At 33.3% G+C, this 27,750-nt stretch overlaps 4 protein-coding genes and 1 non-coding gene across 5 annotated transcripts in view; 2 read left to right on the top strand and 3 right to left on the bottom strand.

Annotated features, from left to right (window-relative positions):
* Positions 1-2,063, bottom strand: part of LOC126714589 (protein NUCLEAR FUSION DEFECTIVE 4) — a 52,641-nt gene extending 50,578 nt beyond the window's left edge. The window contains exon 1 of the mRNA XM_050414796.1: positions 1,166-2,063. Within this exon, the coding sequence (XP_050270753.1) occupies positions 1,166-1,522 (357 nt within the window). The 5' untranslated portion in view covers positions 1,523-2,063. The remainder of the gene's footprint in view (positions 1-1,165) is intronic.
* An 8,923-nt stretch (positions 2,064-10,986) lies between these two features.
* On the top strand, positions 10,987-11,068 carry TRNAS-UGA (transfer RNA serine (anticodon UGA)). Its single transcript has one exon. It is a non-coding gene; the product is annotated as a tRNA-Ser (tRNA).
* Positions 11,069-11,210: 142 nt separating this feature from the next.
* LOC126714588 (nuclear transport factor 2B-like) lies at positions 11,211-14,381 on the top strand. Its single transcript, XM_050414795.1, has 2 exons — positions 11,211-11,615; positions 14,094-14,381. Exons 1-2 carry the CDS (start codon positions 11,319-11,321, stop codon positions 14,166-14,168), a joined length of 372 nt encoding a protein of 123 aa, XP_050270752.1. The 5' UTR covers positions 11,211-11,318; the 3' UTR covers positions 14,169-14,381.
* A 3,900-nt stretch (positions 14,382-18,281) lies between these two features.
* On the bottom strand, positions 18,282-18,815 carry LOC126714587 (uncharacterized). The gene has a single exon (XM_050414794.1). It carries the CDS (start codon positions 18,625-18,627, stop codon positions 18,421-18,423), a length of 207 nt encoding a protein of 68 aa, XP_050270751.1. The 5' UTR covers positions 18,628-18,815; the 3' UTR covers positions 18,282-18,420.
* Positions 18,816-25,364: 6,549 nt separating this feature from the next.
* On the bottom strand, positions 25,365-26,026 carry LOC126714586 (uncharacterized). Its single transcript, XM_050414792.1, has one exon. The coding sequence runs from the start codon at positions 25,822-25,824 to the stop codon at positions 25,615-25,617; it is 210 nt and encodes a 69-aa protein (XP_050270749.1). The 5' UTR covers positions 25,825-26,026; the 3' UTR covers positions 25,365-25,614.
* Positions 26,027-27,750: the final 1,724 nt, after the last annotated feature.

Below are 27,750 nucleotides of genomic sequence, written 5' to 3'. Positions count from 1 at the left end.
TCGGCCGCGTCGGCGCCGACTTTGGCCGCGTCGGCGCCGACTTTGGCCGCGTCGGCCCGAGTCGGGATCCGCCACGTGGCGCGACGCGGCACGACGCGGGACGGACGCACAGTCTGCGGCGTCCCTCCCGCGTCGCCGCGTCGGACGCGGGTGCGCCGGCCTGGGAGCCGCGTCCGTGCATCCCAGCATACAAGTCAGAGACCAAACAATTTGGACCTGCATCTCATAGATTCTTAATAAGAAGATAAAAACAAAGATTTTACTAACATGTGCCCTAAGACACACTGTTGCCTTTGGTGCGGACACTAAATATGCCTGTTGTACCTGATTGATTCTAATTGATCCTTCTTCTTTTTTTGATGGTGGATTCTAATTGATCCTAATTAATGTTGATTGATGCTGATAGATGCTGAGCACTTTTAGCATGTAATTAATGCTAATTGATTCTGTGATCATTTAGGTTTTGGATTTATTTTTATTTGCTTTTATTTTCGTATTTAATGTAATCAATTCCTTCCAAATAAAACAGAATCACATGAAAGTTTCAACTAAACTATAGTATCAGCAAAAATAATTCATTTCACTTTTTTGTAGTAAAACATCAAAACCAGAGAAAATCAAGATCTCTGTACAGAATATGAGTTCAAAAAAAGGGTAAAAACTAAAAACACAGAACGAATAAGATTGGTAATCTTTTGGATCACTGCAACTTTTCTTTTATTTTGAGTTCAGATACTAAAACAAGAATGGTACAGAGCAGGAAATTTTGGATATTCAACGAAAAAATTGAAATAAAAGTCTGAAAACATGTTGCATTAGAATTCTTCTCTCTTTCAAAGAAACATACAAACTGTAACACATGCAATTTTAAAATAAATCATCAACTAAATTTGTGATGAATAAAAAATAAGACACAGAAATTTAAATCATCGGAAGCTGAAATCATCAGCTAAATCTATGATGAATAAAAAATAAGAGACAGGAAAAAAGGCCATCTCTTGATTGAAAGTTGAAACTCACACAGTCACATGATCCCAAAAACATCAAAACAGCCAAACACGATCAACAAACAAACGAAACATCGAATAGACATATGGCAAAGCTCAAACAAACAAAAACCCAACAAAGAGAAAATAATAAAAATTCAAATGGAAGTGGTACTTACAGCCCACAAAGGCAAAGTTGGGACTCTCCCAGTGACAACAAGCCAAACCCAGCCATACCCAACAAGATTCTGGATAGCACCAACAAGAAGAGCAGCCCACAAGGGCAAGACCTCACACAAGCTCCCAGCCAAGAACCCAACACTGTCACCTAAATCCTTAGCCACACCAAGCCTCGCAACCTGCCTCTGGTTATAGCTAAGCGAGCTCTTTATCACAGGTGATATGCTACCAAACAAGTACCCAATCCCTGCACACGACTGCAACCACATTGCTGCCACAAACACCAGCCATCTGTTGTTCACAAACGAACATAAACTCTCTCTCCAAAAACCCACCATTGTTGTCGGATCTTTCATTCATTCACTCACTCAGACTCTCTCTCTCTCTCTCTCTCTCTCTCTCTCAGTCACTTCACACCATAGCTTCTGATTTAAATTCTCCGAGGAAAGAAAAGGTTGACGATTTTTTAATTATTGGGAACAACGACAACAACAAAAGCAAACAAAGAGTGAGACACAGAGAGATAGGTGGGGTATGATGATTGACGATGATGATGTGTTGGGTTGGAACACTGAACTGGGTGACAGGCTTAGAATTTTTTTTTTTTTTTTTCGAGATAAAAAAAGAGCTGGATTGGAATTATGTTCATAAATAAAAAGCCAAAACCAAAAGCAAATGTACTGTACGACAAAAATTAAAATTAATATGTATTCATTTCAGAAATTTACAGGTAATGACATTATGGTGACTCGGTGAGTCATGAGTGACTCGTGAGTGTTTAAAAATTAAAAATAGATGGGAGAATTGACAACGAAGCGACAACATAATATATACTGTATATTTTTATGGCACTGTGTGACAATGATGTTTATTTTTTTTTGGGAAGAAGAAGAAGAAGAAGAAAGACAAGGGTTACTGTTTATGGGAAGAAAAAAACTGAGGTGGTTGACCGTTTCCATGGCCGATACTCTTGGTTTCTAACCTCTTTGCCTTATTTTAAATATGGGATGACAAAGTTGAATTGGATACGCAATTTATATTTAGTACATGTTTTTAGATTTGTACTAATTGACATTGATTATTTCCTTTTTAGTTTTCTTTTCTTAATAAGACAAATAATAATAATAATAATAATAATAATAATAATAATAAAAAGTTAAATAAAATAAGTAGGTGGCCGGTGAGATATGCAAATGATTGAAAAAATAAGCAATAAACTTATATATCTCAAACAAGCACTAAAAAATCATAATATTATTACATGCTTTGGCTATTGATATTTTTTTTTTTTTTTTTTTTTTACTCTAACCTAATTTAAGTGTATATGTGTGTGAAGCTCCTTCCTGAAGACTTGAACCCCGGCCCTTACCTCCCACACTCCATAAGTATTTATACTTGTAGAGTGATCATCGCACCAAGAGTATGCGGTGGTAGGCTATTGATACTTAATACAAATCGAACAGTAACAAGAGTAGATGGGGAGGAATTTGCATTAATTATGGCAAAAATTTCTAGTATAAGAATCTAATTTTTCTATTTTACTCAACTACTTTGCAAAAACATCTACATTTGTTTATCTATTTTAGAATTTGTTTCAATAAAATATTTATTTTTTATTTACATAAACCACTTTTTAAAAACCGAAAAATGATATGAGAAATAAATAAAATATATTTTTACACCTAAACAATAGCTGTGTAAATTTACAAGGGTATTGCAATTGTGGGTAAGATATATATAATTTTAGACAAACTGATGTGGATGCTTTTTTTTTGGTTAGCTGGCCGAATTTTTTCATTTATGCCATTTTATATTAACTAATGCAAGTTCTCTAGTTACAACAATTGAGAATGAATGAAATTATGCTACTGAATTATAAACCTCTTTCATTTTTTTTTAAATATTTTTAAACCACAATTTTTTTCCCAAATATTTTAAGTATCCACTTTGAGAATTAGTTCATGAACATGGGCAGACTAATAAATTATTAAACATCTCATTTCCTCCTTTTGTTTATGGAATATTTCTCATGTGAAAAAGGGAAGCTATCATGACTCTCCCTACTCTAACTCTTTAATTCTTAGGTTTGTGTTTGTTAATTGGTTGGAGTTTATCCTCAGTTCTGCTTTTTATGCTTCTGTTTTTTAGGTAAATAGGGCAGATAAGGTAATAGGCAGATAATTATTTTGAGTGAGAGAAAGAACCTCCTCCCCATCAACAACCATAATTTCCATTCCTTTACAATCTACTTCAAACAACTCTCTACTAAAGTCTGGAAAGGAAATTTTCAATTTACAACTCACAAAAAGGCCACCAAGATCCAGCTTCAATTAACATGTTGTAAAACAAAAGATATGGTGGATTATGGAAATTGATCACTCTAATTTATCCTTTTGTTGTAACAGACCAAAAAATATGGCAAAGATTCAGTCCACAACGCTAGCGCATTGAAGCTCTGCACCCAAGTCAAGTCCAAAAAAAAAAAAATTAAAAACAAACGTTTTTATTTGGATTGGTGGAAGCAATATTCATCTTTGGTTTGTTTATGAAACCTGCCCTATTTTTGTATATGAGCAGTATATTAAGGATAGTTTTCAAATAGACACTCATAGAAAAGTGCTTGTAGACGTGTGGTCCTGTAATTTATTTTCTTTTAAATAAAATTCCTCTTTGCTCAAATATATATATATATATATATATATATATATATATATATATAGATCCATCATTGGTCGCAATAATTCAAATTAGTTACCATTTTGTGTACTACCTTTCCGCCCTTCAATTAATAAACATTATTACTTTATACTGCATTATGTACAAGCGGTCAATCTCAATACTGAGTGGGGGAGAGAAAATTTTATTTGTAATTGGAGAGTCATCATTTAGGACATGACTTTAGAAAACCCAAGCACTCATATGTCATTGTTTACGTAAATTTGTATTTGTATCCTAAAAAAATAGGTCTGATAATTGATATCCTCAACAATTATGATACTACTTTCGTTTTCGTGCTTTTTATCTTATTTTATTTTTTTGGTACGTGGTTGTGATTGTTAGATTACCAACTTGATTTGTTTATTTTCCCTCGAATGGTAAAATACACATCACAAGACACAAGCTAGCATATTTGCATATTACATTATTACCAATCCCATAACGTGGGAAGGTAGGATTTACTTTCCAAACCATGAAAGCTAATCAAAATATAGAATATATTTTTTATTTTTTTGGAGAATAAGAGTATAAAAGATGGGAGAAGTGCTATACCTATAATATTTTCACAACTCTTTTATAATAAATCCTATAAGTGGCAGGTTGTTTTGGTTATTATGTGTAGGCAAAAAAAAGTAATATAAGTTATGGATTCAAATTAGAACCAATAACAACTAACAACATATGATTTATTGTAAAATTGTTGTGAACGTAACAATTCTCTTAAGGATTGAGTAATAAGTTATATTGAATCATTGGTATAATATTCAAATTCAAAATATAAATTGATAATTTACCTATTTCAAATTGCATAAATCACTAAATCATAATATAAACGTTAGTTGCCTTGTAATGCATTATCAATTAACTAATTGAGTGATTGAGTGTCTTGTAGCTTAATTGACACGTTTTCATATACAAAATGGTTGTGGGTTTAGGGGAAAAATGTTTGAACTATGATGTTAGCAGTATATTGTAACTATCTAAAAAAATGTTATTATAAACATATTTATAGATAATGACAAAATTTGGTTACAAATTTAGTTATATCCAATGGCAACAACTCCCATTAAAAAAAATTAACATAACTATATATTTTGAATATAATTGTTAGATTGCATGTTCTTTATGTTCTTAACATGCATGTCAATCAAATGTTATTTACTATTCAATCCATAGATTTTAATTTTTATGCATAAAAATTTTAAAATTAAAAAATTTGATTTACGACATAGTTATTGATCTTTAATATTCTAAATTTTTTGCAAGTATGAAGGATATAAGAAGAAAATGTAATTTAATTGTGGATTTATCAAACTTTAAATTCAATAAAAAGATATTGAATGGAGTTATAGCCATTGATTACAATTAAGTTTATAGCCAAACTTTTTCCTATAGATAATACTCAAGTAAAATAAGTCATAATTCTCTCCAAATATTAAATTAAAAAAATTCTTCCAAATATATGTCAAATGATGATACGTGTATATAATAGGTTATAAATATGGAAAAAATTTGGCACTAAACATGTTTGTAGTTATTTTTTCTCACTCATTACGTGACGATTTATAAGACTACCTATGTGTATTATTTAAACAAGTCACATGACTTATTAAGAGAGTCATGTGACTAAAACAACACATGGATAGTCTCTTTGATCGCTATCTAATAAGTTGGAATAAGATAAACTCTAAACATATTTGAAGTTAAACTTTTCCTATATATATAGCATCAGTGCTTTTTCACCCTTTATTTTGTGTATAGTTTAGCAATATCACAAAGTGCTTGGGTCAAGAGAAAAATGATTCGAGCTGCATGATTAGTGATATATTGTGACTATCTTAAAAAAATAATAATAATAAAATAATAAAATCTTGGTCCAATGTACCATCAACAAATATATTATTAAAGAAAATGTTTCATATAATATTCGTGTGGCTTATAAATCACTAAGCACGTAACATGTGATTTGAGAAATATATGGAGGAACTATTCAACATATTTAAATGATAGTGACAGCTTAGCAAAAAAAAAAAAAAAATGATAGTGACAGAATTTTTTTTCTAAAAACTTTTTTTTTTTGTCAAAGAAGTATAATGATAAATGTTAAAGACCTGGAGTGTGTCATACATGTATAACATACAATTACAGCTAAGCAATCACCACCACAAGGATCTTTACATTTTGTCGAATTATACGAATAAAATAATCGGGTACCTCTTGGAATAATTTGTCAATTTTTTCATAAATGTAGAAAACCATGTGGGGAACATGGTCACGGGGTGGCTATCAAACAAAACTTTAGGAAATATGGGATTTTTTTTTTCAAAATAATCAAATCTTTCAAACAATTTCATTAGTTAACAAGGTTTTGAAACTATTTAGCAATCTAACAAATCAAGTCTGTTACACTTAATTTTGCTCTTTGAAATCAAGCGAGTTGGAGTTGAGTTGCAGTTGGAAATCGAGTGTCTCATACTCGAGTTTCATACTCGAGAGTGAAACACTTGAGTTCCATAGCAAAAACACCAACCCAAAGCAAGGCGGAAACAAACTCCCCAAATCTCCTTGTGAGGCTACGAAATCCAATGACCCAGACAAGACAAAAAAAAAAAACAACAACAACAAAGATCAAACATAGAGATGGAGGGCGTGGGTTTGTTGTTTTTGTTAAAGATCAAATGAATTAGAGGAAAAACATAGAGATGGATGGCAAACTTCCCAAATCTCCCTGCGAAGCTACAAAATCCAAAGACCCAGACAAGACAAGAAAAATAGCGAAGATCAAACATAGAGATGGAGGGCGTGGGTTTGTTGTTTTTGCTAAAGATCTGAAGGCGTCAGTTTGCTGTTGAAGGGAGATTTGGGTTCAAAGCAGGGCGTGGGATTTGGGTTCTTGTTGCGTGAGTTCTACCATGTTTGTTTTAATATGGAACTCGAGTGTTTCACACTCGATTTCCAATTGAAACTCCTCCTGGATCCAATGACCCAGACAAGACAAAAAAAAAAAAACAACAACAACAAAGATCAAACATAGAGATGGAGGGCATGTGTCTGTTGTTTTTGCTAAAGATCAAATGAATTAGAGGAAAAACATAGAGATGGAGGGCAAACTTCCCAAATCTCCCTGCGAAGCTACAAAATCCAAAGACCCAGACAAGACAAGAAAAACAGCGAAGATCAAACATAGAGATGGAGGGCGTGGGTTTGTTGTTTTTGCTAAAGATCTGAAGGCGTCAGTTTGCTGTTGAAGGGAGATTTGGATTCAAAGCAGGGCGTGGGATTTGGGTTCTTGTTGCGTGAGTTTCTACCATGTTTGTTTTAATATGGAACTCGAGTGTTTCACACTCGATTTCCAACTGAAACTCGACTCCTCCTGGATCGATTTCAAAGAGCAAATTTGAGTTTAAGGGATTCGATTTGTTAGATTGCTAAATAGTTTCCAAACCTTGCTAACTAATGATATTTTTTGAGGGATTTGGTTATTTAGAAAAAAAAAAAATCCAGAAATATGTCTTGGTCAAAATGCATGACGAGGCTGTTCTCCACGTTTCTCTCATTTTTTTAATGTTGTCCTGTATAGGAGCTATGGTTTTTGTGATCTATTTAGTGTTTGTTTTTTTTTTTTTTTTGGCTGAATAATCTATTTAGTTTGTTTGTTCTTTCAAATTGATATTATCATATTGTACTTTGCAATTGGAATTCGTTCCTAAGATTTTGAATTTTTGCATTACGACAATAATGTCTCTATAACATATAGTATTATTTAAAAACACTGACCAAAAATGCCCCATCAAACGGTCATATATCCCCAAGCCACGTACTTCTTCTCTAATTCATATCCAAAAATCTTCCATTTTTGGACCTTGAAATAGTTGCATACTAGTCTAGATAGCGTGGGATGGGGGCCTAGTTGGACTTTTATTTGGGCAGTATTGCTGCTATTGCATAATATTGTATTTTTTTTTTTTTTTAAATTGAAAAGATTTAATTAAATTATAATAATGGTAATAATACTCCAAAGGCAAAGAACAACTATCAAACATAAGGTTTGTAAAAATATATCTCAAACTTAAGGGCTTTTTCGACTCTAGAAGGGAAGGCTGTTGGCAATGGTCAACCAGAGAAATTACTAGGGAAAGTCCACTCTCCAAGAGCTTGATTTACTGATTTTATATTTCTTGCAAGTTCTAACTTCTAACCCATCTAAACAAGTTTTCAAAAAAGAAAATATTAATGGTCTGTTTGGATTGAAGGGGAAGGAGAAGGAGTAGAGTAGTTTTGCATCAAAATTAGCTTATTTTCAACCAATTCTACTATACTCACGTCCACTTTCTCTCCTTTCCCCCCCAATCCAAACAGGCTCTAAAGGTTTCATGGATGAGTTTTCACCCTATAAAGAGGTTACATAGAGAGAACATTGTTTTAATTACACCTATGTACATGTAGAGATTATAAACTAGTAAAAATACATGTTTCAATCACCTCGTACTCTTGGTGTGATGGTCAATCCACAAGTATAATATTCTTATGGGATGGGGGGCAAGAGCTGGGGTTCAGTTCTCTAAGAGGGAATTTCACACACATATACAGTTAGATTAGACTAGAGTATAATTTCTATCATGTATCAATATATATATATATATATATATATATATATATATATATGTTTCAAGGGTGTCATTTGCTAACAGAATGAGACAAAAAGACCGAATTAACTCATTTGAAGTAAGGGGCTAAATTGACAAAAATTAAACTTTAGGAATTAATTTGACAATTAAATTAAAAGTTAGAAGACTAAATTGAATTTTTGCAAAATAATCAAAATATTATTAGGAAACATCTCTCAATTTGGTTGCATTTTGGAGATTATTATTATTATTTTCATAATTGTTACAACTTACAACAATAATAGATAAGGTTTTTTGTTGTTGTTGTTGTTGTTGTTGTTCTGTGTGTGTGTGTGTGTGTGTGTGATATTGGAGTTTATTTTTGGGTCAGTCGCTAGAGTTGCATCCCATCAAAAAACACTTTTTCAAACCTTCTTCCCTAAGTTCCCTTGCCATATTCACATCCCGCTCAATTAAGTTTATTTCACATGAAAAACATTTAATCATTATATAATACTTTTTAAGTGGTACAGACCTATGGTGTAGAACTGGAGATACATTGGAACAAAATGATTGTTATTTAATATATCCTCTTTTTATTACTTGTAATAAATAATTCGACTTGTTCCTCAAAAAAAAAAAAAAACCGACTTGACAAATGCTCATACTCAAAAGAGGTGTAGCACCATTATAGAATATCTCCCATTGTTGTAACTTGTAACTAAAAAACAAAGAAGTGTAACATCCAAGGATGTTACATAATTCATATTTGATCTCAAGATTAAGATATATATATATATATATATATATATATAAAATTAAGTTTAAAATTCTTTAGAATTCTTACGGAAACTCCATCATAGAGTTTCCAAAATTTTAGTTATCAATTAAAAATATGTGAATTATATTTTGTCCAATTTGTTTAGGACCACACTATTTGTCACATCATGTTAGAATGGTTGACCGTAAATGATAAACAATCACTTTTATATAAATCAACTACTTTTTTTTCTCATCACTCTTGAGTGTCGACCATATCAGAGTTGTGTCATAAAAGTTGTGTGTATAGATTTTCTCTCTATTTTTTCTGGTCATTATAATGTTGATTCAAAATGAATTAAAATGATTTTAGAAATTTTATGGTAGATTTTTTATTTTTTATTTAGTTCGAAGGTTATGCTTATAATAATAGTGGAGGGAGGATTTGTATCTTAAATCCCTTTGTAAAGTAGAGTTGACATTATCATTGAATTATAAGGTCCTTGACTTTACGCTTTGTTTGTTTCAGTAATGACGTTTTCTAGAAAACGAGTCATTTTTCAAGAAATATTTTCTATAAAATTATTTCATTTTCTAATGTTTGGTAGCAACTTTAAATGAGTTAAAAAAAACCTCATAACTTCTCTTATTTAGCTTGCTGTGAGATATAGTTGTTTTCCAAAAAAATTTAATAGAAAATAATCTCTAAAAATAAGCCATACTTTTTATATTGACCAAAGATAGTTTTTCTTTAACTCATCTTTTTTTTTTATGCTACCAAACACTAGAAAACTTAGAAAACTATCTTTACACAAGGTTTTTCATCGAAACTAACGGAGCATTAGGCAGAATTATTTTCAAAATTCAAAATTCTTAAGAATGCTATCCCATTTGTTTCTCAAAAAAAAAAAAAAAAAAAAAATGCTAACCCATATCGTAATATAGGCTTATACACCCGTCGCATGGAGCGCACTTTATGCAAGCATGCATTGCGCTGCCTATTTGTGTATTCTATAATAGGATCACGTGAGGTCCACATCGTCTGAGCTGTCTCTTCCTATCCCTAGCATTAAAAAAAGGTTATGGAAAGCAATTCTTCAAGTGAGGCCTACAGCTACAGGCTACAGGGACTAAACACACTGATATTATTAGCACAATAATATTTAGGTTCGGACTTCGGATCAAGTGGGGTGGAAGGGACAAATTAGAGAGAATAATCAAATCAGCATACAGAATTTAAAATTTAAGTATTAAAGTGAAAGGGAGGTGTAGATTGTAGAGTATTAGTTATTATGATGATTTGTGTTCAAAATCAACAGATTCTGTAATATCTAGTAGCCTTGATTTTCGCTTATTCCCTGACGACAACAAAAAAGCAACTTCTTCACTCTCCTTTTAAAGCTTATCCTGTTCCCCACCTTATTGGTTGTTACCACTTACCAGTTACCAGTGTCGTGGCAAAAAGGGCCAAAAAAGGGCTGTGACATGTGACCAGTAGAGTCAAATTCCACACGGTACTATACTTAAGAAACAAGGGGAATTTTAATGAATTACTTGAACACTGCCACTAGTAAGTGACTTTTGTGTACATAGAGTTTGTTTGGGTTGGTTTTTAAAGAATACACACATATATATACTACAGTATATTGCTTAACATTAATAATATTTTGAACAAAGGATTTGTACTAAAAAGATTGTACTAAAATTAAAACAAAAGAGCGATTAAAAAAACAAGCGTCGATATGTCCGAGTGGTTAAGGAGACAGACTTGAAATCTGTTGGGCTTCGCCCGCGCAGGTTCGAACCCTGCTGTCGACGTAATTTTTTTATTTTCCCAATAAAACCAATAGGCCCCCAAAAAAAAAAAACTACTCTTTTTTTCTCAATCTGACGGCTGTGATTTGCCTTTCTTTTTTTGCCCTAGCAGACACAATCAAATAATAAAAGGCCCCACAGGAATTTCCAATTCTCAAAAGGTCACACACTTTTGCGAGACAGTAAGAGAGAGGAGAGAGAGAGCCGCAAAGCAAAGGTGAGAGAGAGAGTTGAGAGAGGATCGAAAAAAAAAATGAACCCAGACGAAGTGTCGAAGGCGTTTGTCGAGCACTACTACTCGACTTTCGATTCGAATCGATCTGCTCTGTCGAACCTGTACCAGGAAGGTTCGATGCTGACCTTCGAGGGGCAGAAGATCCAGGGCTCACCCAACATCGTAGCTAAGCTCACCTCCCTCCCCTTCCAGCAGTGCAAGCACCACATCACCACCGTCGATTGCCAGCCCTCTGGTCCATCCGGTGGCATGCTCGTCTTCGTCAGTGGAAATCTTCAGATTTCCGGCGAACAACATGCCCTCAAGTTCAGTCAGGTATTTCTTCAAACACCTACCATGCCAAACACGCACACTTTTTTTTTTTGATAAGTAAATCCAAACACAAACATTAGAAAGAAAACAAAAAACACCCAGATGTCCTCGTATCTTGTAATTGTATTCTGTTATATGATAGTCATATTATGGCTGCTTATTGTGAATTACGGAGCATTGTATTTGGTGAATGGATAATTATGTTTGGCATTTAAGCGTGAATGAATTGGGGATGCCGTGATCAATGGCAAAGCAAGGTTGGAAATAAGATAAGGGAAGTGAACTTGATAGTGAAGTTATGGTTGAGTGGAGTAAGTTAGGCTTGTTTTCAGGGTTGTGATGAGTGAGGTGGTGTCTCATGTAATGGGTGTATGCAACCTCTCTTTGACATGCATGTGAGGTCTAAAGATGTGGGTCGCATGCATTTGTGTGAAAGGAGCATTGATAGTGCAGGGAATGCGTTACTAGGGACTTGTCTTGTCTCTAAGCATGATGGGAATTAGAGGGTCTGACATTTTGTTTATTTAGGTAGGACTAGATGGTGTAGAGTATGAACTGAATGGGTGTTGAGGCTTTTGCTATGGTCAACTGATAAGCTGTATGAAACGAGTGTAGTTGCACACACTTATGTTAATTGTTGCTTGAAGGGTTCTCAAACTGCATATTACATTGTGTGGAAATTGACAAATATAAGAAAAGTGAAACTAATCTTAGATTGCCAATATTATTTTCTTCTTCTCCTCGGGCACTTTAATTGCCTGAAATATTTAGCGAATGCTTGTTATGAAAGGCATAGCCATCGATTTATGCATGTGTAAGTATTCTATATACCTTAGTCCTAAAAATTTTAAGGTTGACTATGGATCTTCAACAAACAAAGTGAGGTCAGCCTCATTTATTCTTCTACACCATTCTATTATAAGTATAACCAAATTCATACTCTTTGTTGCATGGTAAAAATGTCCATCTTTGTTACTTCTAGTGTTATTTTTAAGTTGTCCCTACCTATTTTTCTTCCATGTACTTGAATCAAAATTATTCTTCTTCATTGGTGCATTAATTCCTCTTTGCACATGACCAAACTATCTCTAGGGACATGTAAGTTTGGTTTGTTTCACTGTAAGCCCACTCATTAATCTGTTGCCATCTCTCCTTGTTCATGAGATGTAAATTTTGATAGGTTTTGTATCTTGGTTGTAGTACGTGCAGTGTTGTTAAAAATGTGTTTAAACATGCTTAAAGCTCAAAACCCCAGGTCTAAGCTTTTTTGCTTGGTTGAGGAGAAGCTTATTTAATGAAACGTGCTTCAAGCACACTTTTCTGGTGCCTTTCAAGGAAGCACAAAGCATGTCAAGGCTTTTTTATTTTATTTTAAAATTTTTACTAACAAATATTTGAATCATTAAAATTAAATGCTAAACCTTGAAGGCAATGACATGGACCATTGATTTCGTATATAAGCACTGTTCTTAAGGTGCTTTACAGCACAAATAATGTTTCTTTTACATATCCAAAGTATCGAACAAGGATAATTTATGATTTTTGTACTTTTTGGTCTTTGCCTTGTGGATATATTTTGATTGAGTGATATACTTTATTCTGATCATAGCTATCATAGAATTAAACTTTATATGACTAAATTCTTTTCATGTAGTCCATTTATTGAGATATATATATATATATATATATATTTTTTTTTTTTTTCAAATTTACTATAAAAAGTTTAAGAAATAGAAATAACTTGATGTAAAATTTGGGCTTATGAATCTTGTGCAATAGCACTATCCATTCGAGCTAAGACAGAAAATTTATTACTTTTTTGAGTTTTTAAACCTTCATATATATATATATATATATATATATTATATGTTATGAATCTTTTTATTAGAGGTTATTATATCTAAAAATGTGCGTCTTCCTTCAATTAGCTGCATGCTTGCTTGTGTCTAGTCTCTAAGAGGCATGTGTATTCAAGTGCACCTGACACCTCTATCAACACCAAGTACATGCTGAATAAGGAACACGAGTATTTAAGAGTATCTTTGCTGAGTCATTCTTTCTCAATCTTATTTGTTGGTCACTGTACTTTTAGAATTTAACTGTTATGTACATCTAATATACATTCTATGTACTTGGTGATTCCTTATTTCTAATAAAACTTATTACTTATATGTTAAAAAGAGGTGTATCTTTGCTGAGTCAAGAGCTAGATTTTTACTTCACACAATACTGCAGAATAGCTGGTGATTTTGATTGATTTTTCCAATGTGAAACTTACCAAAGGGATGAGATTTTGTTAAAAGCTCGCTACCAACCTGCCATAATGGGGGAACTTTGGGATTGGTGTGTTTACATTGTTTTCTGCTAGAATGGCGGGCACTTGGTGTTTGAATGAGTAGATCACTCATCAGTGAAAATGTTCTAGTCAGTCTGGTGTGATTCTTGCCTTCTAACCCTATTTACTGCCTTATTTCTGTGTAGATGTTCCATCTGATTCCAACACCGCAGGGGAGCTTTTACGTATTGAATGACATATTCCGCTTGAATTATGCATAAGGACTGTTAAGACATCAGAAACTCAACAGGAGGAGTTTTTTTTTGGTTTTTATTGAACATCAAAAAACAAAACCAAGTTGTGTAGTGTTGTTTAGATTTTATGCTTTTGGAATGGGTAAGGCAAACTTTATCTATGGTTGGCAGCTTTGCTTGTTTTCTATGTTTGATCATCTGAAAGAATACTAATTTGATTGCATGCATTGTTTTCAAGTAGTCCACTTGTTTCAAACTTATGAGAATGAGTTGTGCCGTGCATTTGGATAAAATATGTGATTTTTAGTCTCATCTTCCTTAATTTGGATGCAAGCAGTAGCTTGGGAAGGTTTCACTTTTGTCATACTTGGAAAAGCTGGGATAGCTAAATTTTTTGGATAAAACTTATGTATAATACCTTAAGTGTTATTCTTTAGGTTCCCCTCTAAAAATTCTGCCATGTGACTGCTTAACAAAAAAATACACTTTCATCCCATAAGAAAAAAGCCACATGGCAGAATTTAAAAGGGGGAACTTAAGGAATAACATCTAAGTCCTGTATCTAAGTTTTGCTATTTTTTTTTGGGTTAGTCAACTTGGCTAGTGAATTGTTTTGAACATCTTTTTATCCATGTTTTTCTCAAACTTTGGGGTTACCCCTGGAAGCGAACAACGGCACTGCCTCCTTGCCTTTTGTTATGGTCAGGCGGTCAAGGTTAGTTTGTTTGTATTTATTTAAAAAAACTAAAATTCAGTAGGTTACAACAATGGAGGTGCCTCCTTGCCTTTTGTTATAGTCAGGTGGTCAAGGTTAGTTTGTTAGTTTGTTTGTTTTTATTTAAAAAAAACTAAAATTCAGTAGGTTACAACAAATGAGGAGGGATGATTCAAACCTTGATCAATAAAGGAGAGGAGACTATTCCGCTGAGCTACAAGCCCTTGGTGGTCAAGGTTAAATTTGCATTGGATACAAGAAATGTATATTATGATTACTTCTTTTCCTTGAAGATATGTGATGTTCAAATTTAGATTCGTGGAAATACATACGGTTCCCATGGAATCAAATAAACATTCAATGTTATAATCAGGTTGGACAGATGAGAATGCAAATTTATCTATGGTGTACATTCTAAAATATTGGAGGGCTATCTAGAAAACTCCCAATAGCACCATATCTTTGGAGATGGGATTAGAGTTTGAATGGTCCCTGTTGGAACTTCATGAGAATCATTTCTTACTATACGTTTTAAACCAAATCCAGTTTGCGGCCACAACATCCACATTTCCGGTATGAACTATTAGATAACCGACAAATTAGACTATAGTTCTGTCATCTGTGTGGACTGCACAACTGGCTCGTAATTTGGTCCCACATCAAACTGCTAAAACATAGTAGTGGCTTGCTCATGGGGGTAGCTACGAAAGTCACCACTGGAATGTTGATCTCATGAGCAATCATAAAAAGTGCTTTTCACCCACAAAGTCTAATTTCCTCTCAAAAGCAACGAGATTATGGAAAAAAGAGGTTAATACGTCAAGCTTTTACCTATTTTTCGGATTAACTAATAGTTTTGCTAGGATCAATTCAATAATACACATGTACTATATGAGTGTTACTTTCGAAGTTTCCTTGACCGTAGTGCGTGTGAGGTGTATAATGTGAATGGGTATAGCTTGATGCTGTAACGTTCACTTTCCAAGTCATCAACTCCTTGTCTCTTCCTCTCTCCCAAAGCAAAACCCACATTTTATAATCATCTTTTAGTCTATATTTTTGCTACTCAAAAGACTTTTAAGAGAGATAACAAAAGAGATCTGGTAGAGAGAGAGAGAGAGAGATAAGGTGAAGAAGATGTCTGATTGGGGGCCGGTGTTTGTGGCAGTGGTGCTCTTCATATTGCTCACTCCAGGTTTGCTGGTTCAGATTCCGGGCAAAGGCCGATTCATAGAGTTTGGCAACTTCCAGACAAGTGGAGCATCCATACTGGTTCATTCCATCATCTACTTTGCTCTCATGTGCATCTTCCTATTAGCTATTGGGATTCACATGTACATCGGCTCATAGCATAGCCCCCCCCACAATAAACAACACCCGACATCCACAAGTTTCACAGTTAGTGTAAGATTGTTGTGTTCTGCTCTTTGTTATCATGTCCTCTATCTTTAATGGGATTGAAATTATTGAGAGTTAGTCATAAATGAATTTAGTTGAATTACAAGCTTGAAAATTCTCCATGGATTCTACCATTAACTAGAAATGGTTTTGTGTTTGACTGGTTGGTATATATGGTTCTTAATTACTCATCCGAATTTCAAACACAGGATGATATGCAATTTGACATAAATCATTTGTTCGAATTTTATCTTGGCTAATATGATTGTCAATTTTAAGGTAAAGAATTTTCTTAATTTGATTAGAATTCAATATATGTTGTTTGTTGCCCTTTGGTTCACTGATCAATATCTACTATGTGACTGTCTAACGTTTTGCTCGAGGATGTCCTTTCAAATTCATTGATGAATCTCTTTGTGAGTGAGTAAGCGTACTTGGAGTGATCCGAAAGGATCTGGCATTATAAAGATCACATAAAAAGTTCTATATCTTACAATGGGCTAGCTTCCATTCCCATTGTATTACAGGCAAATTTAGCAAAGATTCATTCCTGTAATTGTGTTGGCGATTTTATCTTGTTGAGAGGATAGCAGTTACATAAATAAGGTGTGTGTTCATTATTCAATCTCATGCATAATTGGATTTAGCAATAAATCAGTAAGAGGAAAGACTGGAGAGGAGACCTTATCAAGTTGTTTCATCGGTTCTGAAGGCCAAAATGGCAGGTTTAATTAAGAAACACTGAGTTTTGTATTGAGACTAGGGCATAGGGTGAAAGCAAACATAACAATAATGGGTTTGGCTTAACTCTAGTACTTTTTTAACTTGAGGTGTCCTTTTGTTTTAAATACACAATAACAAGTGCTAATGAGTTTTAATCTCCACTTTCTATTTAGTTAGCGGGTGATGTAACAATTTCTTATTAAAATAAAAAGAGATTCCAGTTAAAAAAAATATTGGAAGTAAGCCAAACCCATCAATAACAATGTTTTATTAATGAAGTTTTTAACTCTTGGATTTGGGAGATGAGGGATCAGTTTTGTAGTCCAATGCTAAAATTTGACGCTTATATGTGTTTCCTTTTTGAGATTAGACCATTGTTTACATTAATGTGAAAATAAAAGGCTGAATTTAGGATAAGCAAGCACATCTCACTGATAATTTTCCTTATTTTTACTAAGAGTATTAGGCTACTGGCAATCTTATTTAGATTGAACAAAGGCTTATTAAGGAGTGTGCCAAAGGCATATATAGAAAAGTATCAAATGTTCAATTATGAGTTATAATGCATATATGTTAAATGTTTAATTACGAGTTACAATGTATACATGTTAACTGGGGAAAAAAATTGCAATGATTCATCTATTTTGCACCCAAAACTTAAAAGTATTGGTTGGTTGTGTATGCTTTTCTTTTAAATGATTTGCTTTATTTTTTTAAAATAGTAAAAAAAATTATTAAATGCATTTTAACTTTGTGTTTTTAAAATATTCATTAATAATCCAGTGAGTTGAGCCTAATAATACCTACTTCCTCATATTTTAAATTAATGGGATGAGAGAACACGGGAGTTTAGAGCCTATTGAGGGGAGGATGAGATATTTAGGTAGTATTTTTAATCGGTTAAAAAAAAAAAAAAGGTACTCATTAATAAGGCTATTTTTTTAAAATAATAATAATAAAAATAATAATAACCCGTTAGTGAGCTCAAAGGCTTAGGAGCAGATAAAAATCTCCTGCGGCCCTGCCTATATTTGTACTTGTTCCCAAAACAACAAGGTCTCTCAGAAACCGATGCTTGCTAAAGAACATATCAAGTGAGGTTATTGCTAATTATTTGTCATTATCTTTTGAAATACCACACTGTGATTTGTCTTCCTACTAGTTCTTACTCAAATTGCTAGCCCAAGAAACATTCTAACCATGCGACAAGTAACTCTATATGACTCTATCATGAATGGCAAAGTAAATCTCTTTTCCCATAGTAATGATTAGCTTGACAAACCCAGCTGAAAATTGTGGGAGACTGAATGATAATTATAATCCCTTCATTAGCAAAAAGCTGATTTCTTGAGAGCTTACATAGACCAAAAGCAGAAAACAAAAATAGTATATATATATATATATAGCATAAAACTCTTTGTCCTAGTAGAAGCCTATTGCTTCCTAGACATAGAGGTGAATGTTAAGAACAACCAGAAACAAAATAAGAAGCAAACCGTAGAGAACCGTGTGCACAAATATGGAGCCAATACTAGTCTTCATGCCCATTAAATCAAGTGGCCGAGTCTTTCCGGGCATTTGAAACAGTGTTCCTGGTGACAAAAGTGCAAACAGTGCCGCAGCTATGAGTGGTGCAGCCCAATCGTTCATTCTCAGCCTTACAAAATTGTCCAAAACTTCACCTTCCAACACAGAAGAGGAGGAAGAAAGAAGAAGAAGAAAGAAGAATAATCACAAAGGCATAAAAAGTATTAAAAGGGCTTTGGATACCATATTATTACTATGTCCTCAAGACCATATAGGAGGAAGAATAGGAATCCCCTAAAGCAAGAACATTTAATTATCAATCGGTCACTTTATCCTTCTTTTGGGTTTTTTTTTTTTTGTTTTCTTTAAAGTTTCTAGTTGCTCCGTTGGATAAGGCAAAGAATCATTTTCTAATGTTATCAAACTCACAAGTAGGTTGAGTGGATGCATGATTTGCAGCTTGCAATTAATTACAGCATTTAAGCGACAACGTGGTTGGGTCACAATTCACCATCACCGTCCATTTTTGCTCACGTCACGCTTGCAGAAGTTTATTATAGGCATTCTTTTGAAAAAGAGGCTAGAGGCTAGGGGGAGGGTTTGGTCAAAATAAATAGCTTCTTTTTTTTTCTTTTTCTTTTTTTTTTTTGATTGGGTCAAAATAAATAGCTTGAAATAAGGAAGTGGGTCCAGTGAAATGGCTTTATGCATATGGAAGGGGAGGCTAGGAGCACCATTTTGCTCTCACCTTTGGGTTGATAGAAATTCGAGATGGCTATGTGAATGTTTGTTTTAAGAGGCATGGGCAATCATGCTTTTGTCCCTTTTGCTCACACTCCAAGGTCTCAATTTTATTTAATGGAGCACAGCTACATCAAAATTTAATTGTTTCAATGGCAATGGTAGTATTGAATCCTGATTTTTTTTTTTTAATTCAAATCAAAAAGTTAGAATTGATCAAATGACCAACTTTGCAAAAATAAATCATGACAATCTAAATATTTGTTTATATATATATATATATATATATATATTCACCGCTATTGCAACTTGTCTAGTGGAAAGAAATTTTTGATTGGTGCCTATTAGCCAAAACAACATTGTTTGCTATGCATGGTTGTCTTTTTCTATACAAGGTAAATAGTGCATAAATTTAGGGGTGTGTATGGGTTGCAAGGTTGGGTTGGAGGGTTTGTTCAACCTAACCCAAACTTGGTAGGTTGAGACATTCTCAACCCAACCCAACCCAACCCAACTCATCACATGTAGATACCAATGTAACCTATGTGGGTTGGGTCGAGGAGTTGTGTAAAAAAATGAACTTTCATTAATTATTTAAAATTGTTTACAATTCATATAATATACCTAAATTATATCACAAGTTTCCATCTTCATCATATCTAGTTCTCAAGATATTGATTCTAAAAAAAAAAAAATTAAATATTAAAATAAATCAAACTAAAAAAATTAAAATAGGAGTAGAAAAATAAACTTATATTATGATGGCTTGGATTAGATTAGATGACTTGAAAAAAAGTCAAAAAACTATTAATTTGAACTCAACCCAACTTGAGGGTCAAAATAAAATTCTATCCCAAACCGACCCACCAACCCACAAAAACCAATCTGAGACGTTAGGTTGGGTTAGTTTCACTAGGCTAGTGGGTTGGATATTCACCCCTATGCATGCATAACATAATGGAGAGAGAAAGAGAATTGACATTGGTAAAGAGAAAATATTAAAACTTAAAACTTAAAATGAAGATAAGAAAATATAAAATTGATATTTGAAGAGTCGAATTGAAATACTGAATACCAAAACAAATTCTTCATTTATTTTTAACACATATGAACATAATGTTTAGATTGTCATTACTTGTAACATTTGGGATTAAAAATGAAAAAAAAAAAAGGATTTAATTTATAGCAACGGAGAGAGGTATGCGGTTAGAAAGAATGGGAAAGAAGGGAGGAGAGTAGACTCAAATTCCATTGTTTAGTTAGAAGGAAAGACATGAGAGAAAGGAAAAAGGAAGATAAATGGTTTTCATGGATCCCAATACCTTTTTTTTGCTGATGACAATTAGAGGATTTGAACTTGTTGGAAATATTAGGAGGTATCAACTAATTGTACTATAAAACTTGTGGTAGGTCCCACCATTTTTTTATTATTACTTTCCCTCAAAATCCATAAAATTACTCTTAAATTCTTGGAAAGTTATAAATTTATTGTGAAATTACTTTCATATCATCATAATTAATTATTAATTTACAAGGATAAAATAGTAAAATAATATATATTTTTTATTTTTTATTTTCTTTCTCTTTCCTCTACATCTAAATAGGGGTGTCAATATTTTACACGACCTGTGAACACGATACGAGTTTTTACAGATTAGGGATGCGTCTTAGCAGGTTTGGGTCAAATTGAAAATGACAGGGTAAGAATTGTTTTCACAAGCATGTTGACTTGCAATTGATACTTTAACATATTAATTTATTCGTATCAACTTGAAATGACTTGTTTAACATGTATAACAAATAAATAATCATTTTATTTTAGATTTTTCAAATACATTTGATATCTAACCTATATTTTAAACTTAAAAATAAAAGTGAGTAATTAAAAAACCTTATTAAAGGATATAATTGAAACCTTAAATCTCTAAACCCTTCAATATGAACTTTTAAACGATATATTTTAAGTAAAAGTCCGAATTTGGTAAGGATGGGGTATAAAACCCATGTTTTATACCACCCAATAAGAGGTTGTTAAATCAGCATTTTACTTAAAATTTAATATATCTTGCCACACTTAATAATATCTCAATAAACTCCCAATCTGGTTGGATTTATATATGAGTATTAGAATTGATTAGGTGTGGTTGTGCTTATTCTTAAATATGTGATAAGATGATGTGACAAGTTGGGATTAGAGGGGTAAATTATGGGTTTTACACCACATCCTTACAGTATTTAATCTTTTTAAGTATTTGATGTTATTGTTAACTTTCAAATTGTATACTTAATAGGTATTTTAATGTTATGAGTTTGTATTAAATTTAAAACAATATTAATCAGGTCAAACATATTGGAATATAATGAGTTGCTTTTTTGAAGTGAGTGAAATGAGTATATTTATGTCAATCCAACTTGTTTAATATTAAGAGTATTAAGTTAGTCACGTCGTATCAACTTGTGTCATGATACAATTATTAAATGAGCTGTGTTCAGTTGAGTCATTTAGTTGAATACCCCTATCTCGACACGATATGTTAACATGAATTGACACCCTTATATCTTTTTTTTTTTTTTTTTTTGGTTGTTGATAAAAAGCTTTGACAAACTTTCATTAATCAGAACCTGAGTTCAAATAGATTACATCATATTGAATTTGATTAGCAATTATGGGCAGGGTATCCTCCACCCATATTACACAATTTGAGATTAACTTGCAGCATGTCTAGCCATAAGGTGTGCTGTAGAATTTCCACTTCTGCAAACGTGATTTGCCTTCAATGAGTTGAAATGGCACAAACCTAGTTTAGCTCCTTCATTCACCTTCTGGATGGTACTTGGCGGAGGACCATGCTCAATGAGGGCATAACCACCAGTTGGGAGTCACTTTCGATAATAACATCTTTGAGCCCAAGATCCCAAGCTAGGAGGGACACCCTTATATCTAAACACATGCATAGGAGTATTTTCCTTCCCCTTTCCTCGTCCTTTTCCTTCCCTTTTTTTTTTTCTCCTCTTTCGTGTAATCAAACATGATTAGAAATCTTACCACTTTTTATATTTCATCTTATGTTCTACCATTCAAAATTTGTCAAGTTTCTATTTTTTTTTTTAAATTTTAAACTTTTTGATTATTTTGTAATAATTTCTTTTAATAAAGAATGCATAATAAGTTATAAGGGATAAAATATAAAGGGATAATTATTGTAAACCCACCTGAGGTAAGGCCCGTTTGCGCTTTGCCTACCCGTGGTTTAAAACTTTACACTTTGCCCACCTGAACTTCAATCCGTTACCCATCTGTTACCCACCTCACCCCCAGCCGTTAGAAAAACACATTTTTAGGAAAAAAAAAAACATAACAAAAATAAAAAAAGCTAGGGTTTTGATTGCTTAAAGAACTTCTATAAGAACAAAGGGGAGGAATAGCACACAAATCCCACTCTGATCTTGGCTTCTCTCCCCATTGTATACCATAGCCCCTAAAACCTAAGAAATATATTGTAATCTTTTTAGGGTTATATCTGTCTGTTTGTCTGAGATAAACAAAAACAGAGGGTTCGTGTAATCGTGATCTTCCCATGGTGGCTGGGAAGGTGAGAATGGCAATGGGGCTACAAAAGCCTCCGGCGAGTTCGAAACAAGAAACGCCACCGAAGCCTCCATCGCCGTCGCCGAATCCGAGTCCGACTAATAAAGCTCCTTCGAAAGCCGTGTTCTCACGCTCCTTCGGCATGTACTTTCCACGCTCCTCCGCTCAGGTTCAACCTCGCCCACCCGACGTCATCGAGTTGCTTCGTGTCGTCGAAGATCTGCGTGAGCGAGAGTCGCTGTTGAAAACCGAACTCTTGGGGCACAAGCTTTTGAAAGAGTCAGTGGCTATTGTTCCTGTCCTGGAGAGCGAGATCTCATCCAAGAACGCAAAGATTGATAGAGCTTCGAAGCAAGTGGATGTGTTGGAGATTGAGAACCAAAAGTTGAGAATGGAACTGGAGGAGTTGAGGATGAAGATTGAATACGAAAGAGAAGAAAGCGAGAAGAAGTTGAAGGCAATGGAGGCTGAAATCTCAGAGTTGAAGAAAACGGCGTCGGATCGTAGTAGTAGTAGTATTCTAATAGAAAGCGAGGAGCTCTCGTCTTCGTAAAGGTTTCAAGGCTTAATGGAAGTCGCTGTGAAATCAAATCCCATCAAGAACTTGAAAAAGCAACACGGCGCCGTTTCGAACTTTGAGAATAATAACAACCAGAAACTTGAAGTGCAAGATTCGAAGAAAGACGAGGCTGATCTTTCTTAGAAACTTGAAGTACACGCCCCAAGATTTTTGTTAAGCAATCAAAACTCTAGTTTTTTGATTTTTGTTATGTTTGTTTTTCCTTAAAAATGTGTTTTTCTAACAGCTGGGGGTGAGGTGGATAACGGATTGAAGTTTAGGTGGACAAAGTGTAAAATTTTAAACCACAGATAGGCAAAACACAAATAAACCTTACCTCAGATGGATTTACTGTAATTATCCCTAATATAAAATGAAATATGAAAAATTTCCCTAAATTTTTAACAGAGAAGAGTGAAAGCCCGAGGCCCTTTCCTTCTGGACTTCCCCAGTACCCATCATTACTTGAGTTCACATGTCACATGTGCCCCAATACAGACAAAGCCCCATCCACATCCCCTAGTGACTCACCCATTCACTCACTCTACTATTAATAATTTAATAAACAATAAAACTCTATCCTATTCCTATTGACTTATTGAGCTTAACAAAAAAGCCTAATATTACCACCAAAAAAAAAAAAAAAAAGCTTTCTCTCACTTCCATCGTCCTCATCTTCATCTATCTGCGTTGCCTAAAAGCTACCACCTTCTCTTTACCCACAACCCCTACATAACCCATTTTTTGAGAAAAAATGGCTGACTGGGCCCCTGTACTAATCGGTGTGGTACTCTTCGTGCTCCTCCAACCGGGTCTTCTCTTTCAGTTACCGGGTCACAACCGACAGCTGGAGTTTGGCAGCATGAAGACTAATGGCAAGGCTATAGCTATCCACACCCTCATCTTCTTTGCTATCTATGCTATCCTCATCTTAGCTCTCCACGTCCACATCTACACCGGCTAAACCCGGTTGTCTCACTGGCCTTCTCAGGGGGTTTGCTTTTCCTGTTCAAGATCTGTGTATGTGTTATTCTTTTCCTCAGTTATATATTAACATAATACTTGGTAAGTTGGTTTATCAAACATGTACAAGCACAGATCTCTTTGATTTGGAAATGTAGCTTTTTGCTTGTGTTAATGTAGTAACTTATTATATTTACTTGGGTTAAATTGCTCTTTGCTACTATATAAATTACAGTTTTAACAGTGATTTTGATTTGAGTTGAATTGATAATGATATGTCATCTCGTGGTGTTGAAATTAGTCCAAAATCACATGCTAAAGCTAAACAACAGTGAAAAGTAAGCTTAAATCCAAAAATAATATCTCAATCTCATTATGATTTGAATTTATATTAAATTTGTAAATCAAAAGCAATGCCGGTGAAATATGGAGTAACTTTTTAGCTTGTGATTGGACGAGTTTACTTTTGTGGACTTTTGTATTTATTTAGAGTAAATTGGGTTTGGTTATCTCTGCCTCACGTGTTAGGACTTGGGACTTGGAAATTTTGTTAGTTTGGTAACTAATTAAATAGGCACCAAACCTTAATTCCAGTGCCATTGTTGCATCCGAGGTTGAGTTTATGAACTACGGGTGAGATCTCACAGGATGAGTATGCACATGTTACATTATATGATTTAAATTTATAGCGTTTATTTTATAATGCTTGCTATTTACGATAGGCTCAAAAATATCAATTGAATTTATTTATTTATTTATTTTAAAACTTGTTTAGGCCGGGTTTGATCACAGGTTTTCTAGAAGATAACTTATAACAATTTTAACAATTTAGTTAACTGAAATTTGAAACTCACAATTAATGCATTTAAAAAAAGAAGAAGAAAAAGAACACTACCAAACTAGCAATCGTATAGAAAAAAAAAAAAAAAAACAGTGTTACTCCTATTTCTGTGATACCCTTAATTACAGGTGAAATGGAGTCTTTATAAGTTGTAAGAGCAGTAATGCTAAAATACAATGTTTTATATATTTATTTTTCTTTCTTTTCCAATGTAAGACAATTAATGGATTTTTCTTTTAATATGAACCAAACCTACTAGACACCCGCATAACACTAAACAAGGAGTCAAGTAAGGACCATTAGAGTTACAAAGAAGGAGAAATTAGAACAACATCCCTGTCCTGATGAGGAAGATTAGAAAGGAAAAAAAAAAGACCAAAACAAATAGGGGTGAACATAGTTTGGATCCAATCATGATCATGAATATATGTGAATGCCGATTGCAATGATCAAGATGGTGACTATGCAAAAGTAAATAATGGCATGAACCAGAATGGCAATCCCGCTTGTGCTCATGTTCCCGAACTCTATCACCCTTACTCTTGACGGTATTTGGAAAAGCAACCCTGGTGACAAGAGGATGAACAAAACTACGGAGACAACGACTGGCCCCCAATCTGCACCCATCTCTCTCTCTCTCTCTCTCTCTCTCTCTCTCTTGCTTGAATTGAAAAGGAGATATATGGAGGAGACTGGAATTTCTCTTGGAGTGTGAATGAGAGAAGACAATGATATGCTAGCAACTAATATGTAGAAGAACGAGTGAGAGTTATTATCTTGATGGTGAAGGAGACGGGGATGCTAAACGTAGTGAGAAGGAAGTGAGTACAGGTTTAAAGGAGAGGAAAGGTATATTATGATACTGTGTTTGCTTTATGAAGATGGGTAGGAACACCTTTTATTTCATTTGCTTCTAATTGATAGTTGTTTACTACAAGGCTTCATTTCCCTCGCAAATAGGCTATTTTCTTGTCAAGACTACCTGTGTTTTGATTCTTTTGAATGCTTAATTCCTTGCTTGGATGACATATTTACATTAAAAGTAGAGAATAATGGGTGTAGTAGAAATATGATGAGGACCTGAAGGTTCTGAACTAGAGACCAGAGACGTTAGGTTGGCAAAAAATAATGTTAACTTGTGTTGGTATGTAGCTTGCAGAGTAGGGATTTGGACTCATGCAGGGTAAGGATTGAGCAACAAAGTTAAGGTAGTCACTAGTGGATTATAGATATGATAGGATTTAAATTTATGATCGTTCATTTTATAATGTTTACTATTTACCAATAGGCCAAAGCATCAATGAATTTTATTTTTATTTTTGGTTTAGTAAGAGTTTAAGTGGTGTTTTTAGGAATATCTTCCATGTCAATTATTAAGAAACTTAAGTTAAACAAAATTAAATTAAAAAAAAATGAATATATTAATATCAAAGAAAGAAAAGCATGCAAATACATGAAGTTTTTAAACATGCAAAAGAATAAAGTAAAATTTATAATTTTTCCAATATATTCAACTTAGGCATTTAACCATTATATTAATCATGTTCAATAAAACATTCAGGCATTATTTTATTACATATGTATATGTACAAAATGTAACACATAAATTCAACAAATCTATATATATCTAAAAGTTGAGACGTAGAGTTTAATATTGCTATACTCCTATTGAGTCTCCTCATCAGCCACACCATACTTAAAAAAAAAAAAAAAAAATCCTCTATGATTTTTCTATTTTATTTTATTTACATAATGAAATATAGTTTATGGACAAATCTGTTAATGCACTCCATTACTATTCAACTTGTTATTAATCATTTGTTTTAAATGCAAATATTTGACTATTCAACTACCTATATTAATTTCAACTTTTCATTTTCTTTTTTCTAATCTCAAGTAATTGTTTTTGGATACTAATTTCAAGTAATTGTTAAAATTGAATAATTCATTATTTTTTTAGTGGATATATGTACATGTTTGACTATTCATTACAAATATTACTATTCATTGGATTCAAATGTTTAACTATATTCAACTACCCAAATTGATTTTAACTTTTCGTTTTTTTCTTTCTAATTTCAAGTAATTGTTAAAATTGAATAATTAAACCTTTTCATCTTCCTATTCTTTAAAAAAAAAAAAAAAAAAAAAAATTCTTCTTCTCTTTCTCCAACCTTTCCCCTCTTTCTTTGCCTCTTTATCTCTTTACTACTCTTTATTTTACTATTAAACTTTCTTCATCATTTCCTCTTTCTTATATTTTAACTCTTCTTCTCCCCATCTTATTTTATATAAATTTGATATCATTTATTTCATTCAATCCATATTTTTTCCATACAAAAACTATGAGTACTCTCTCTCTCTCTCTCTCTCCTATTTGATTTTGGTTATTTCTTATGACTCTAATTTAGGTTGATGGTTTTTTTATTTAATTTTTTTGTGTTGTATTTTTTAAATTTCCATCACAGATCACTCTTATATCTTTGGTTGAATTTTGGTTTGGGTTAATGCGTAGTTTTTTTTTAATAGAAATCTGAGTTTATATCAAAACAA

Source organism: Quercus robur, chromosome 2, assembly GCF_932294415.1.
Source record: "Quercus robur chromosome 2, dhQueRobu3.1, whole genome shotgun sequence".
In the NCBI taxonomy this organism is placed as follows: Eukaryota; Viridiplantae; Streptophyta; class Magnoliopsida; order Fagales; family Fagaceae; genus Quercus; species Quercus robur.
Note: the sequence above shows the minus strand (reverse complement) of the source record. Positions and strands in the feature narration are given on the sequence as shown.

Excerpts from the sequence above, each read along its gene's own strand:
- LOC126714587 (XM_050414794.1), bottom strand. The coding sequence starts at position 18,627 with ATGAACGATTGGGCTGCACCACTCATAGCTGCGGCACTGTTTGCACTT.
- LOC126714586 (XM_050414792.1), bottom strand. The coding sequence starts at position 25,824 with ATGGGTGCAGATTGGGGGCCAGTCGTTGTCTCCGTAGTTTTGTTCATC.
- LOC126714588 (XM_050414795.1), top strand. The coding sequence starts at position 11,319 with ATGAACCCAGACGAAGTGTCGAAGGCGTTTGTCGAGCACTACTACTCG. Across the intron at positions 11,616-14,093 it reads ATGCCCTCAAGTTCAGTCAG|ATGTTCCATCTGATTCCAAC; the intron begins GTATTTCTTCAA and ends ATTTCTGTGTAG.